Below are 12,572 nucleotides of genomic sequence, written 5' to 3'. Positions count from 1 at the left end.
TCTTTCCATATAAAAAAACACATAGCTTAGATGTTAAAAACCGTTTCCAGTGCTATGCTATGTATACCAATGAATATGATTGGTGGTAGCCAAACGTATCCACAGCAACGTAGCATAGCACATCTCTGGTGGAAAAGCACCGTTAAAAAAACAAACGTGGCCTTAATAGAATGTACTATTCAAATCCTCAGCTAACCTAAAAACTGGTCTTTTACCACTTAAGCTGTCTAAACATGTTAACAAAATCCCAACATCTGTCCTAATAAAACCTTTTTCATCATAACTTTCATGAATCACAAACAAATTCAAATGCGAACAACTTCTTAAGAAGACAGCTATTCACGAAGTTGTGATTATAAATATGTAATAAAAACATTTAACAATATTATATTACCCAATTTCGCTGAAACGGTCTAACAACTCTAACTGACGTACTCAGAATCATTAATTAATGGTTACTTAACTTAGTCTTTAGCAATTGTCTTCATAACAAAATTGTGGCTAAGGAATAGTTTAAGTAACCATTAAATATCTTTCTTAACTTCCTTACTACTTTTAGTTACTACGTTATCTTACTTAAACAACCCACTAATGGTAAAAACTACTAGTTAGTAGAATATTTTTAATTTAAAGAAAAGATTGGGACTTTATTAAGGTATTTATAAACTTAGAAAGTTTAAATTAAATGTTTAAAGTCCCTGTGTGACTCGAAACTAGTAGAGCTTTTCTGCATTAATATACGTAAATAAACCGTGATTTTTTAGTTAATTTAGTATGTCTCACGATATTTATTATAAAAATTATAAAGTTTAGTTTATAATAAGTTAAACTTATAGTACATTTTTGATTATTCATTTAAACTAAATTCACATAATATCTCAACAACTAAAATTCACTCGTTAATTCAAACAAGCTCGAACACCGAAACCCTGGTTCCACTAAAAATACATAAAACGTGGCAACAGTAATCAGCTTGTTGATACAGGATACAAATTAAATAAGTTTCCCTCTGATGGACTTTGATCCTCTTTGAGAGGTTACGACTCCCTCTTTGTCCTCAGTAGTGCCAACTAGACTGATGTTTTGTCAAAAAATAATGGAGGACCGTTGTCGCTGTGAAGTTGTAGTCGAAATGAGGAAAGGAATTGTGTTTTTAGCTCAAATGTGAAATTTAAAAACTAGAAAGCAATGGATGAGCCTTTAAGCAGTGAAATTACACTTTATGCAGATTTACAAAAGAAAATTTATTCCGTTATCGGCTTACTCACGTAACTCTTTGACGAAGAACTGGACTAGTTTCAAGCCATGTAAGTAAAGGTAAAGGTAAAGGTAATGTAAAGGATGAGCTTCCAGCTCATCCTTTAAATTCATGAACAGCATTCAGTAACAACAGTAGCAGCATGACAATTGCCGTGTCGTGAGTCGCGGCAGCCTCTAGCATGGCTTGAAATTAGTCGAGTTTCTCGACAAACAGTTACGTGAGTAAGCCGATAACATAATAAATAATTTAGTATGTCTCACGAAAATGAATAAAATCTTATTTGAAGTCCAATAAAAATTGTATTTCCAACTTTTCCATGTAAATCAAATATAATAACTAGGCACAATTTAACCATAGACCGATATACAGACCCGAAAATCTAGATTAGGGCATAAAAGACGGTAAACGGTATAATTAAATTCAGGGTCCAATTTGCGACAATGGAAAATAATTTCAAGAAGAAAATTCTTTCACCTCAAACCGTTTCACGAAGTCATTTTAACTAATAATTTGTTAAAATATTGTCATTATAAAGGTAGAGAATTTGATTATTTACATTGAAAATTAATTCCTCGTGAACCTTTAGATATCAAAGGCCAGTCTATTAGTTTTATAATTTGTTATTAGGTATTTATAAGGAGGACATTTTGTCTTAGCGACCAAATTCTGTTCAGGTAATTTCCTCGCTAGAATGAATACAGACACTTACTGATTGTACGCCTAATAGACTTAATTTACATTTTAAATTATACTTTTCTCGCTTGTTAAGGTAAATAGAAGAAAGAGTTGTTTTGTAGTGTAAATACAGGCATCGTTTCCTAAGAGAAGGAGGTTCCTCAGACCAAGTGAGGTGATCGTGGCTGGCGGGCTATGTGCCCAACTGTTGTTCTTTGAGATTTACTATCCATATTGATTCGTTTGTCGTATACGTACTTCATATGTGCGATATAGAATTTATGACTTCATTCGTTGATTTGTTCGTCGATCATCTATATATGACATCTGTCATCTGTGTCTATGTCGCCACAACATAAAATCGAAATGTCTATTTTTGATGTCTGCAGTTATTCTCAGTAAGACCAAGTGTACAGCGTTACGTTTTTTAAAATAATAAACCATAATACGTGTTGCGGGTCGAGTAAAAAGTGATAACGAACTCATAATGAATCGTATACATTTACTTTATATTTATAACATAAAGGTCAAAAAGTGAGCATAACATTAAAAATAGACAATTTGAATTACACCATCTTAATAAAAGCCAAAACAAAATGAAAAAACTCATAACATTTCATTAACAAACTCCGCTAACAAAATTGCCAGGAAATGGAAATAAAATTAATGAAGAAAATAGAAATAATATTATTATGAAATCATACAATTACCGCTGACCGCGTCCGTGGCGAAAGAAACTTTTGACCAGTACTGCCAACTTTACGAAATGTTAGTACCGAAGTACCAACCTACAAAACTCTCTACTAGTCATAATAAATAGCCAGTGTTATTATTCGAAATGTTGGCCAACTTCGCGGGCAATTAATAAGGGAAACTCATGAATATTTTAGATTTGTTCTTTTGATAAAATAAAATGTTTCATTGAATGTTTTTTTTTTTTGGTCACCACTGACGAACGGTGAAGGAAAACATCGGGAGAAAACCTGGGCTTATAATTTTTAATTATAAGTTTGAAATTGCCAACCCGCATTAAGCAACCGTAGTGATTGATGCTTCAAACCTTAAGCAATATCTACTTATTGGCTGTTGATGTGTAATGTCGTGTTACTATTTTAACTCATAACTCATGTGATGTATTTTTAACGTTGCCCCACACTAGGACCTTCTCCTGTGTCGTGGGTGCGTTTAAAAACATACAAGTTCAAATATACATGACACCCAGATCCAAAACAATTTGTGGATCACACAAAAAGTTGCTCCGTGCGGGAATCGAACCCGCAACACGTTGCACGGTAGCCGGTTGCCCAGCTACCGCACCAACCGTGCAGTCACAGTCAGTTTTTACTTCAATCCCCATTTCCAACCCACAACGATCCACGAGTAAATACAAGTCTCAATTAATTAACACGTTTTCCTGGAAAAAGAGCGGAAAGCAGTGAAAATAACAGTAACAGATGCTTATCTTCCGTCGTTTGATATAAATCAGGAGTAGGCTTCGTCGCCTGCGGGGGCTATTAGTCCGCAAACTCCAAGACGATAGCACCATTGGATTTATTGAAGACAAAAACTTAGATAGATAAAAGAGGATAATGTCTTTCTTTAGTATGTTATAGTTTTGTAGTTTGAAGTTTTTTTTAAACGTTGCCCCGCACTAGGATTTTCTCCTGAGTCGTGGGTGCGTTTACAAGCATACAAGTTTACATACACGTTACACCTAGACCCGAAACAACAATTAGTAGATTGCATAAAAAGTTTTCCATGCGGGAATCGAACTCGCTACATGATACACGGCAGCCGATTGGTCAGTCACCGCCACATTAAAATTAACTTGTATGTTTGTAAACGCATCCACGATACAGGAGAAAATCCTAGTATAGTGCTACATTAAAAATAAACTATTTATTCGAACTTTAATCAACTCTTACGACCACGCGGGAAGAGTAGAAGTGGCGATGGTGTCAAATATATTTCTATCTGGCACATCACAATAACATATGTATAACATTTGAAAAATATCCAAACCAAACACAAAACCTCTTGATATAATCATTCGCAAACACACTTTCACACACTCACCTACCAGCCATATGAACTTCGCATTTCAATCGGCAACATCTTATTCGCATTCAATTCATTCACCGAATGAGTACTCCCGAAATGAGTTTGATACAAACGCGTCATTTTCTATTTTCGCTGAACATTTTCAACAAGTAATGAGATTCTGAGGTACCTCAATTTATTCCCTCGGAATATCTGATTACAAATGGGTTGAGAGTTTAAATGTCTTATTTGGGTATTTTGCTTGAGTTCCCTTCAATATTTCTCTATTAGAGTGTGATGTAATGGGTGTTTATAATTAATAATATACTTTGTTTGAAGGGTCGCAAGTTCTACTTATGTACTTTGAGTTTTTGGAAATTTATTTGTGAAGCTGGGAATCTCGAATTATGTCCGGTATCTATGGTACTAATTGTTTGTTTGTTCAGATGTTTGGATGTTTATCCGTCAATCACGTAGGATACTTTTTATCTCACGTAAACGCAAAAGTTAGTATGGCAATAAATAGTTACCTACTACATGAGACTCACAACAGAATATTAAAAAATGTAGGTGTAAAATTGTAGAGGTGCATCTCTGCCTAACCCTTTAGGGATTAAAACAATTAATGCTACCATACATACCAAACCGGTCAGTTTACAAACGAAAGAATGTTTCAGAGTTTATGAAAACATTGTACAATAATATAAAACAGTGGAAAACAACCCTCTAAACGTCGGGACACAAAATCATGTCGTAAAAGTAAATCTCTGGTCGACCTGAGCGATTACGGACAAATTGCTGACAGGAATAAAAGGTACTTCGATGTTTTTGACTTGTGGAAAGCAATCCGTGAAATGTTTCTCGTATATAAATCTTTCTTTTCTTGAGTATTTGGATTTCTTACTCCAAGTCTTCCAAAATCTCGATACCCACATGTAGCTCAAGAGCTGCTACATATGGGTATCGAGATCCACAAATTGTTTTTCGGATCTGGGTGTCACGTGTATGTGAATTTGTATGTTTATAAACGTATCCACGACACAGGAGGAAATCCTAGGGTAACGCAATGAATTTGTAAGAAAAAAAAATACTGTTCATCGTCTTCATATCAGCCACAAGATTTCTAATGCTGAATGTATAAATACGGATCTATATAACAACCAACCCATAAGGAGAATATCCATAATTCTCATCTTAAAAGTAACTACTTATTCACTAGTTTTAAACATATTCACATCCATTCACTTATCACAAACTAACAGCAAAACTTACCTACACAACTAAAACAACACAAATACCCAAACCTCTTAAAAAGAGATTCGCCATTCCCTTTTCAATTGAAACGAAACTAAAATCCTTGGGAACAACACAAGAGCTCGAAACAAACAAAATGTTGGTACAAACAGTGGCTAAATCCAATTTTATTCGGGCACGTAACTACGCTATCATTGGACGTCAGTCGCCAGAGCATTATCCTTATACAACTGGGGACCAGCTCACCACCTCGTCACAACTGGGATGTGAGAAATTTTGGAGGTGATGTTGCTTGCTCGAATCGTGTAAGTGATTTTGGGGAGAGAGTTTAGATATGAAATTAATGTTCGTAATCAATATTCAGTATTGCGCTTTGAATGTTATTCGTACAAAGTTAAAGTACCTAATTATAACATGAGAATGAGTGACCAATTGACAGTTAAATAAAAAAAGAAGTGACCAAGTGATTGATTATTGGTTAGCCAAAAATCGGAAACAAGCTTTAGATTTAGCCATATCCCCATATATATTTTTAGTGGATCATGAATGAAATTGTTGTTGATTGTCAAATGACTCAGAAACCATCAAACATAGGAGTTAGGACAGTTTAGGACTTATCCTTCGTCCTTACAAAAGTACACCATGTTACCGATAACTCAATATACCGCCTGATTTTGCCACATCCACCCAATTCTCTAAATTCAAACGTCGACGTAAGATAAAGTTAGAAACCGCGGCTGACACTAAGCTCCGATCCGGAGAACTCGTCTAAATTGATCTACCTGTTGATTCGGATCGCTCGCCGCCTTATGTGAGATTTCTGCGATACACTATTGTATAGAATTCATTACCCAGATGTTGCCTGTTGCGTTCAAACAAATTACGAGTTTTATCGCTTATTAATCCCCGAAGGAATGAGCAGTAGGCATATATGTATACAATGTAACATAGGTACATTTTAATTTACCATAGGTTATAATTTTTCTAGTTATAGGAGATGAACCTATTTCAGATAATCAGAATGATTTCAAACTCCACATTTACTGAAAAAAAAAATTCAGCAGTAGTACTTGCAACCACTCGACCATTGAGCAGAGACTTCGATGAAAATAATATTTACAAATGTCTATAGTAATATAAATTTCTTTTAACAACGTAGTTAACTGAGTAGCTAATGCATTATTCCTTGAAGTACATCCCAATACGAAAGCAAAGACCAAGTACCAAATTGTTCCACTAAAAACACATCTATGACTGTTTATTTAAATTTTAAACTAAGAAAATGTGTAAATATATCTATCTATAAAGTTAAATCTGATAAATTTTAAAGCCGACGCTCTCCCATAAGAAAAACAACCCCAAAAGGGAGTTACTTTTGAAGAAAAATCCTTTTCGTACATAAGGACCAGATTTGGTCCTTTCAATCTTCAAAGCTCAATCTGTAAGCATATCTGCTATCATCTCAGATATAATCTGTTTCTCATTATATTTCGTCACAGATGTTTACTTTTCCGTGCGGACAGGAGCTTAATTAAAATTGTAAATGTATAACTTCTAGAGAAAATGAGATAGGTACTCTGGTCCTGTGGGTATAAGGTTACCTTATTTTCCTACGCATAACAGTTATGAAAATATGTCTTGAACTTTAGAAATAGGTACAGAAATTTCAATGAAAATTACTAGTTTTTTTTGTTGTATTTGTATGTAAGTCATGTTTTTTACAGTCTTATATCATAACAGTGACAGGGACACAAAAGTTAATTAAATGACCTATCAACAAAAAATTAGTACAAACAAATTAATTGACCTTTAAATTTAGTAACGTTAATCATAAGATACATTGGAATAGAGAATCTTACCTAAAAACTGTCTTTACTTTCTACTACCATGGAACCACGTACCACGACCAGTAATTAAAACTCTAGTAAAATGTTTATTTATATAAGGAAATCATATAATTAGGTCCATCGACTCTAAGGACCAAAGTCTGGTCGCTTTAATTAGAATATTTGATGGCTTCACTCAATGAGCGCTACAGACGACTAAACTTGAAAAGGTTAAAAGTAATTTAATTTTCAATGTAAATAGGGTTTCTTGTCAATTCAAAAAACGGAATTGGAAAGGTTGATATTATTTATTTTTTTTAAACTGTTTGCCTAATTAGACCATCTTTGCAATGTTTTGATATTGATAAATAAAAGCTTAATTACCACTGGTATTTTCGTTATTTTCTTGTTGGTGCAGTTACATTTTAAAAATAAACAGCTTAATAGGTATTCGTTTGGGTATAGTGGATACAAGCTTAATGATGTGCTATGACAAGAGACTATGTTCAATAATATAATAAAACATGCGCGTTTATACATACCAGACTCAATATAATATGAAATTAATGTATAACGATTTGGTGTAAAAACTGTAATGTTATACTATTTTACTTTAAATAAATAAATAAATAATGGCTGGAAATATTCTAACGATGATAACGATCTATGTACAAAAATTAATAGATTTTTCTGATTGTTTCAGGATGCTGGGCGGCGTGGGTGGGCGGCACGCGTCCGTGCGCCGGCGCGGCAGCTCCCCGGGCGTGCGCCGATATGCGGCTGGCGCGGCCGCCGCCGACGATTCGCCGCCGGCGTCGCCACGGCCCATGCGTCGCCGGCGGGCCGCACTCGCTGCGCAGGACCACAAAACATGCGCGCTTATACATACCAGACTCAAGTTGGGCGACATTATGTAAGTGTATTTTAATTTTGGACTAAAACTTTGTCACTTTGGAATCAATAGGTAATAACAATGAAGAAGCTACATTGGTTCTCTATGAAAATATTTTTAATGAATTAGTTGAGTTTACGTTCTATTATTCAACATTTTCTTAAATTAAAATTAGGTTTAAAGTTACACAACAAGTAAAATATAAGGTAACAAATAACGTACAATCATAGAATCAAATAAAAAAACTTAAGATATATTTATTGCGCTTCCACTCTAATCTAAACGTAAATGACCACTAAAGTAAAATAATCTATCACTAGTCCTCATAGAGGGCAGTATAATTAAAATACACTGCAGTGTAGTTAGGCCATAAACTGAAAATAAAGAATAATGTATATACATATTGACTACTATATATTTAAAAGTATCTTGTTTTTATGTAAAAACGTGGTACGTTGACCCCTCGTAACATAACACTTCAGATAAGTACGTACTTATAAAATCAAACAAAAAATCTTACCCAAGTAGTCTATCATACTAATATAAACATTAGAATCTCCTCACCTCTCTTCTCGCTGCATTTTCGAGATAACATTTGTTTAGGCCTGAACGAGCAAATAATATTTTTAGACAAGGGCCCTGTCTAAAAATACTATTTGTATGTTGTTGTGAAACCACAATATTTACCGTTCAAAATTTTCGTAAAGATTTTTGTGTATCTTATTAATAGAAAAGTTAAAAATAAATTAAAAATAATTTTGAATGTACATACTCAATGTTTGTCAATAAAACAAATTATCTACGTAAGATATGTCAAGGTACATGATTCTAAAACACTTAATTTGGACTTATTTGCTATGTTACGTAGGAAACAGTTTCCGTGAACCTAACTAACGTAAAATTTGACATATTTTTCATATGAAACGTGAAACTTAAGCCGATATTGTGATAAAGTTGCGTAGCAAAAGTATACATGACAGAAAACTTACAGTAAACTATTCTGTAATGTATTTCCTGCCATTAGATGTAAAAACAAACCATAAAGATGATGACAACCAGTCGTATTCTAATAAAAAATATACAAAAAATACATACTATTTACGTTTTTATTTTATTAGATATCCATTCATTTTCTATGTTAAACAAGTTTCAAAGTCATTTCTTTTCATTCAACGCCAAGCGACCTCTTGCGGTTCACAGTTGAAGGTTTTGAGGTACAGGACTCGTGGCGCCTGTGTAGTAAACTCACAAGCGAGAAATATTGGAACTAAATATCAACTGTGGTTCCAGCGCACTCTGTTGACAGTAACTTGAACCTTTACGTAAAATAATATTGTAACGCCATCTAGTTCTGGCGTCTTGTAACGGGAAAATGGAGAACTAAAGTTGTATTGCAACACCAACGCCACTGTGCGGGAAAATTCAGAACCTTTTATATCACGATACTAGCGCCACCATTTCAGTTGGGAATGTTAGGAAACTTTGGAGAGTCCCTTTCATTTTCAGTACGTTTACAGAGGGCGGTAATCAAGCTTTGTTTATTTATCTCACAATCTAGATGGCACTAGGGGTCGCAAAAATTGATAGGGGTTGAAGTTCTTTGACTCGCACTTGGCGTACTTGGCCTAATTTCGTATTATGAAGAAACGTGTAAGACGGTTTCTTAATAATGATAATTTCGATTTACATAGGTAGATATAAACTGGTTGTCGAGGCAGTACCTACAACTTTTATTGTAGTACCTTATGTAACTTTAAAGAAATTAAGATATGATTTCTAAAATAGCAGTCTACAAAAATCTAAACTCAGCATTGCCCAAATACCGCAACTCTGACAAAGGCCTACTCGTCGAAGTATTTCATTCGATGCTATCGATTGGAAATTCAATTTCCATTCGGAGTCCAAAACAGAAGACGGTCGGATTCAATTCTGTAATAATGGAGTCTCGTGATGTCGTCCGTTCACCACGTTCGGCCAGTGTAAATGGAGCAGACTCGCTTCCTGCCTCCACGTGGCGAGATGCCATTATTGATTTCCGGCGCGAGAACGAGACAGCGCCATACCACAATTTGTTGCACTATTTTCCGTCCCTGTCTTTCGCCAATATATGACCTATTTTTATGCCGCTTTCCCTATATTAATACAGCCTAAGTAATTAGGTGAAAAGTTCGGTTGGCGCGATGTAATCTAAACAGTGGTTCAGTTATAATGATGTGTTTGTTTTTTTTTTCTGTATTTAGTTTACGTGTTACGGTAGAACTGCTGTAGTGTTTCGCGACATTATGAGCGGAATAGAACCTTTCCGAATTCGCTCGAAATTGTAGATTGAATAATGATGAGGTTAACAATTTTCCTTCGCGTTTTAGAATCGTACTTTCGAATTGAGAGTTGATTGGTTGATGGTATACTATAGACTGCATTTATCTTTCAATGCAACAAAAATTAACTTTTCACCAAAACTCGTTAATAATCCCCAACAATCACCAGTTCTTAGTAATCACCAGAGCGAGCAACAAATGTCGGGTGTACAGTAAATCAAGGGATTACCGGTGGCCAGCGGTTCGACACACCTGCACCTCACCACGCACCGCTTACTCGAATAAATACCGTGGATTAGCACCGCGTTAATTGGACTTATTTTATACGTTATACTTAATGTTAAATTATTTACATTTTGTATATATTTTATTATTATTAGAGCACACGATTATAATGTTTATTCTGCATAATATTCTACTCTACTTCTACTATAACGCTTATAAAGAGTATCGAACATAGTTTAAATAAGGGAGCAAAGTTTGTATACGTTCTGAATTAAATAGAATGAGCCTTAAAATATTGATAGCCAATGTGTTTATGTTAATCAGTCAATCATATTAGGCAGCGACTCCAAAGACTACATTTAACTTAAAACGTGCAATAATTACACATGTTATTTTTGACCTCACAAAATGAATGTACTGCATTTTATAAGTTCATTCTCTAGTAAACAAAAAGCAATCACTAACATCTACATTATTTTTACAATCAACAAATATTTTTAGGTCAGACATAAAATAAATGTTTTCGAACAATGCAACTACATCACTACGGGACATTATCCGAGTTTTTATTACGCCGCGTACAGTTCGCACACTTTATTTATGAATGCACAAAAGTAAATATTCACATAAAAAGTAATCACTTTTATGACTCACTTATTTATTCATTATTGGGTACTGCAGTATGTTACAATTATTGGACTATGAGAGGATAAAAGCCTGGATACAATTAATGGATTTTATGCAATGGATAGTTTTATGTATTATGCGTTTACTATGCTAAATAAGTTAGTTACAATAAATATTACGTAATAATGCAAAAGTGTAATTTAGTTCAAATGGTTGATAAGGTTTACAAGAGTATGCTTGTGGTAGTTATTAGATTACATATTAGTGACACACAAAGTCACCGACGTATTTAGTTCAATGAATTATGGTTACCAATGGGATTAATCACATAATTAATCATGCAATAAAAAGTGGATGTAACACCACATACAATATTGTATGCAGTTTTTCACGTTACACCAGTATGTATACATCACTTTTAAAACCCAAATTGTGTGTCACCTACTCTATGTAATTCCATCAGATAAAAGATTAGTACACACTTAAACATCTAAATACCACTCTATAAACACTCCCATTAAAATTTAATTAACAAAAAGGAAAAGAAACAGATAAAAGGAAAACTTAAGAAAAACAAAAGATAGTATCTAGAATGTTGTCACAAATCAGGGGCGCCGTAAATGAGTGCAATACTTTACCGGGAGGCGATAACGAAAGAGTTTCACAAGAGAACGGAACTCCAAATAATTGAATCTTGAGAAACAATGCGACAACCCTGGATTGTAATAGGGTTACAGCATGAGTAATTAAGTGAAGGAATTCCGTATTTCATATTAGTAAGATGAAGGAAAACAATTAGTACAGGACCAATTAAAAAACTCACAATTAAATAATGCTGATACCTTCTCAGTGTGAGAAGAGATCTTTTCTCGATACTAGGCATATGCTAACTGCATTTAAAATTATTAATGAAAATGAACAATTAATTCACTATTAGACAAATTACACATACCAGAATTAGCTAATAATTCTCTGTCAGCACCTTAATTAACTTATACTTTGATTTTATTCTATAAGCAAAATTTGCTGAATACATCAGTGAATTTTGCTTATAGAAGACTCCACAACTTATACTTTTTAATCTTCACTAAGTTTACACGCCCTTTACGGGTACTACGCACGTTACCGTCAATAAATATTGTAACATGTTGTAATAAACAACTTTAAGAATAAATAACTTCCTACAAGTGCAAATAATATCTTATAGTTGCTTTTTCATAAATCCGGCTCGAAGGACCAGGAAAGGACCAAACATTCTACGACAGTTATTAAGAAGTGTGATAAAGAATAAAACCTCTCTGCTAATTGTATACATACTATTATATATTTAATTTCTAGATATCACTTATAAGTTTGTCTGTAGAAATCCTGGCAAAAAGTAAGTAGGGTTAATTACAGTAGGATTATAAATTCAACACAAGGTTAATTGGTAACCCGTAGGTTGACTGGTAGAG

General features: G+C 34.1%; 1 protein-coding gene across 25 annotated transcripts in view; it reads left to right on the top strand.

The window, feature by feature from the left end:
• Positions 1-12,572, top strand: part of LOC118263166 (voltage-dependent calcium channel type A subunit alpha-1) — a 254,477-nt gene that overhangs the window by 142,532 nt on the left and 99,373 nt on the right. For all 25 annotated transcript variants that reach the window (XM_050697717.1, XM_050697720.1, XM_050697734.1 and 22 more), the window contains exon 3: positions 7,760-7,969. In XM_050697717.1, coding sequence (XP_050553674.1) covers positions 7,761-7,969 — 209 coding nt within the window. In that variant the 5' untranslated portion in view covers position 7,760. The remainder of the gene's footprint in view (positions 1-7,759; positions 7,970-12,572) is intronic.

The sequence above is a fragment of the Spodoptera frugiperda genome, chromosome 12 (assembly GCF_023101765.2).
Source record: "Spodoptera frugiperda isolate SF20-4 chromosome 12, AGI-APGP_CSIRO_Sfru_2.0, whole genome shotgun sequence".
NCBI classification, from domain to species: Eukaryota; Metazoa; Arthropoda; class Insecta; order Lepidoptera; family Noctuidae; genus Spodoptera; species Spodoptera frugiperda.
Note: the sequence above shows the minus strand (reverse complement) of the source record. Positions and strands in the feature narration are given on the sequence as shown.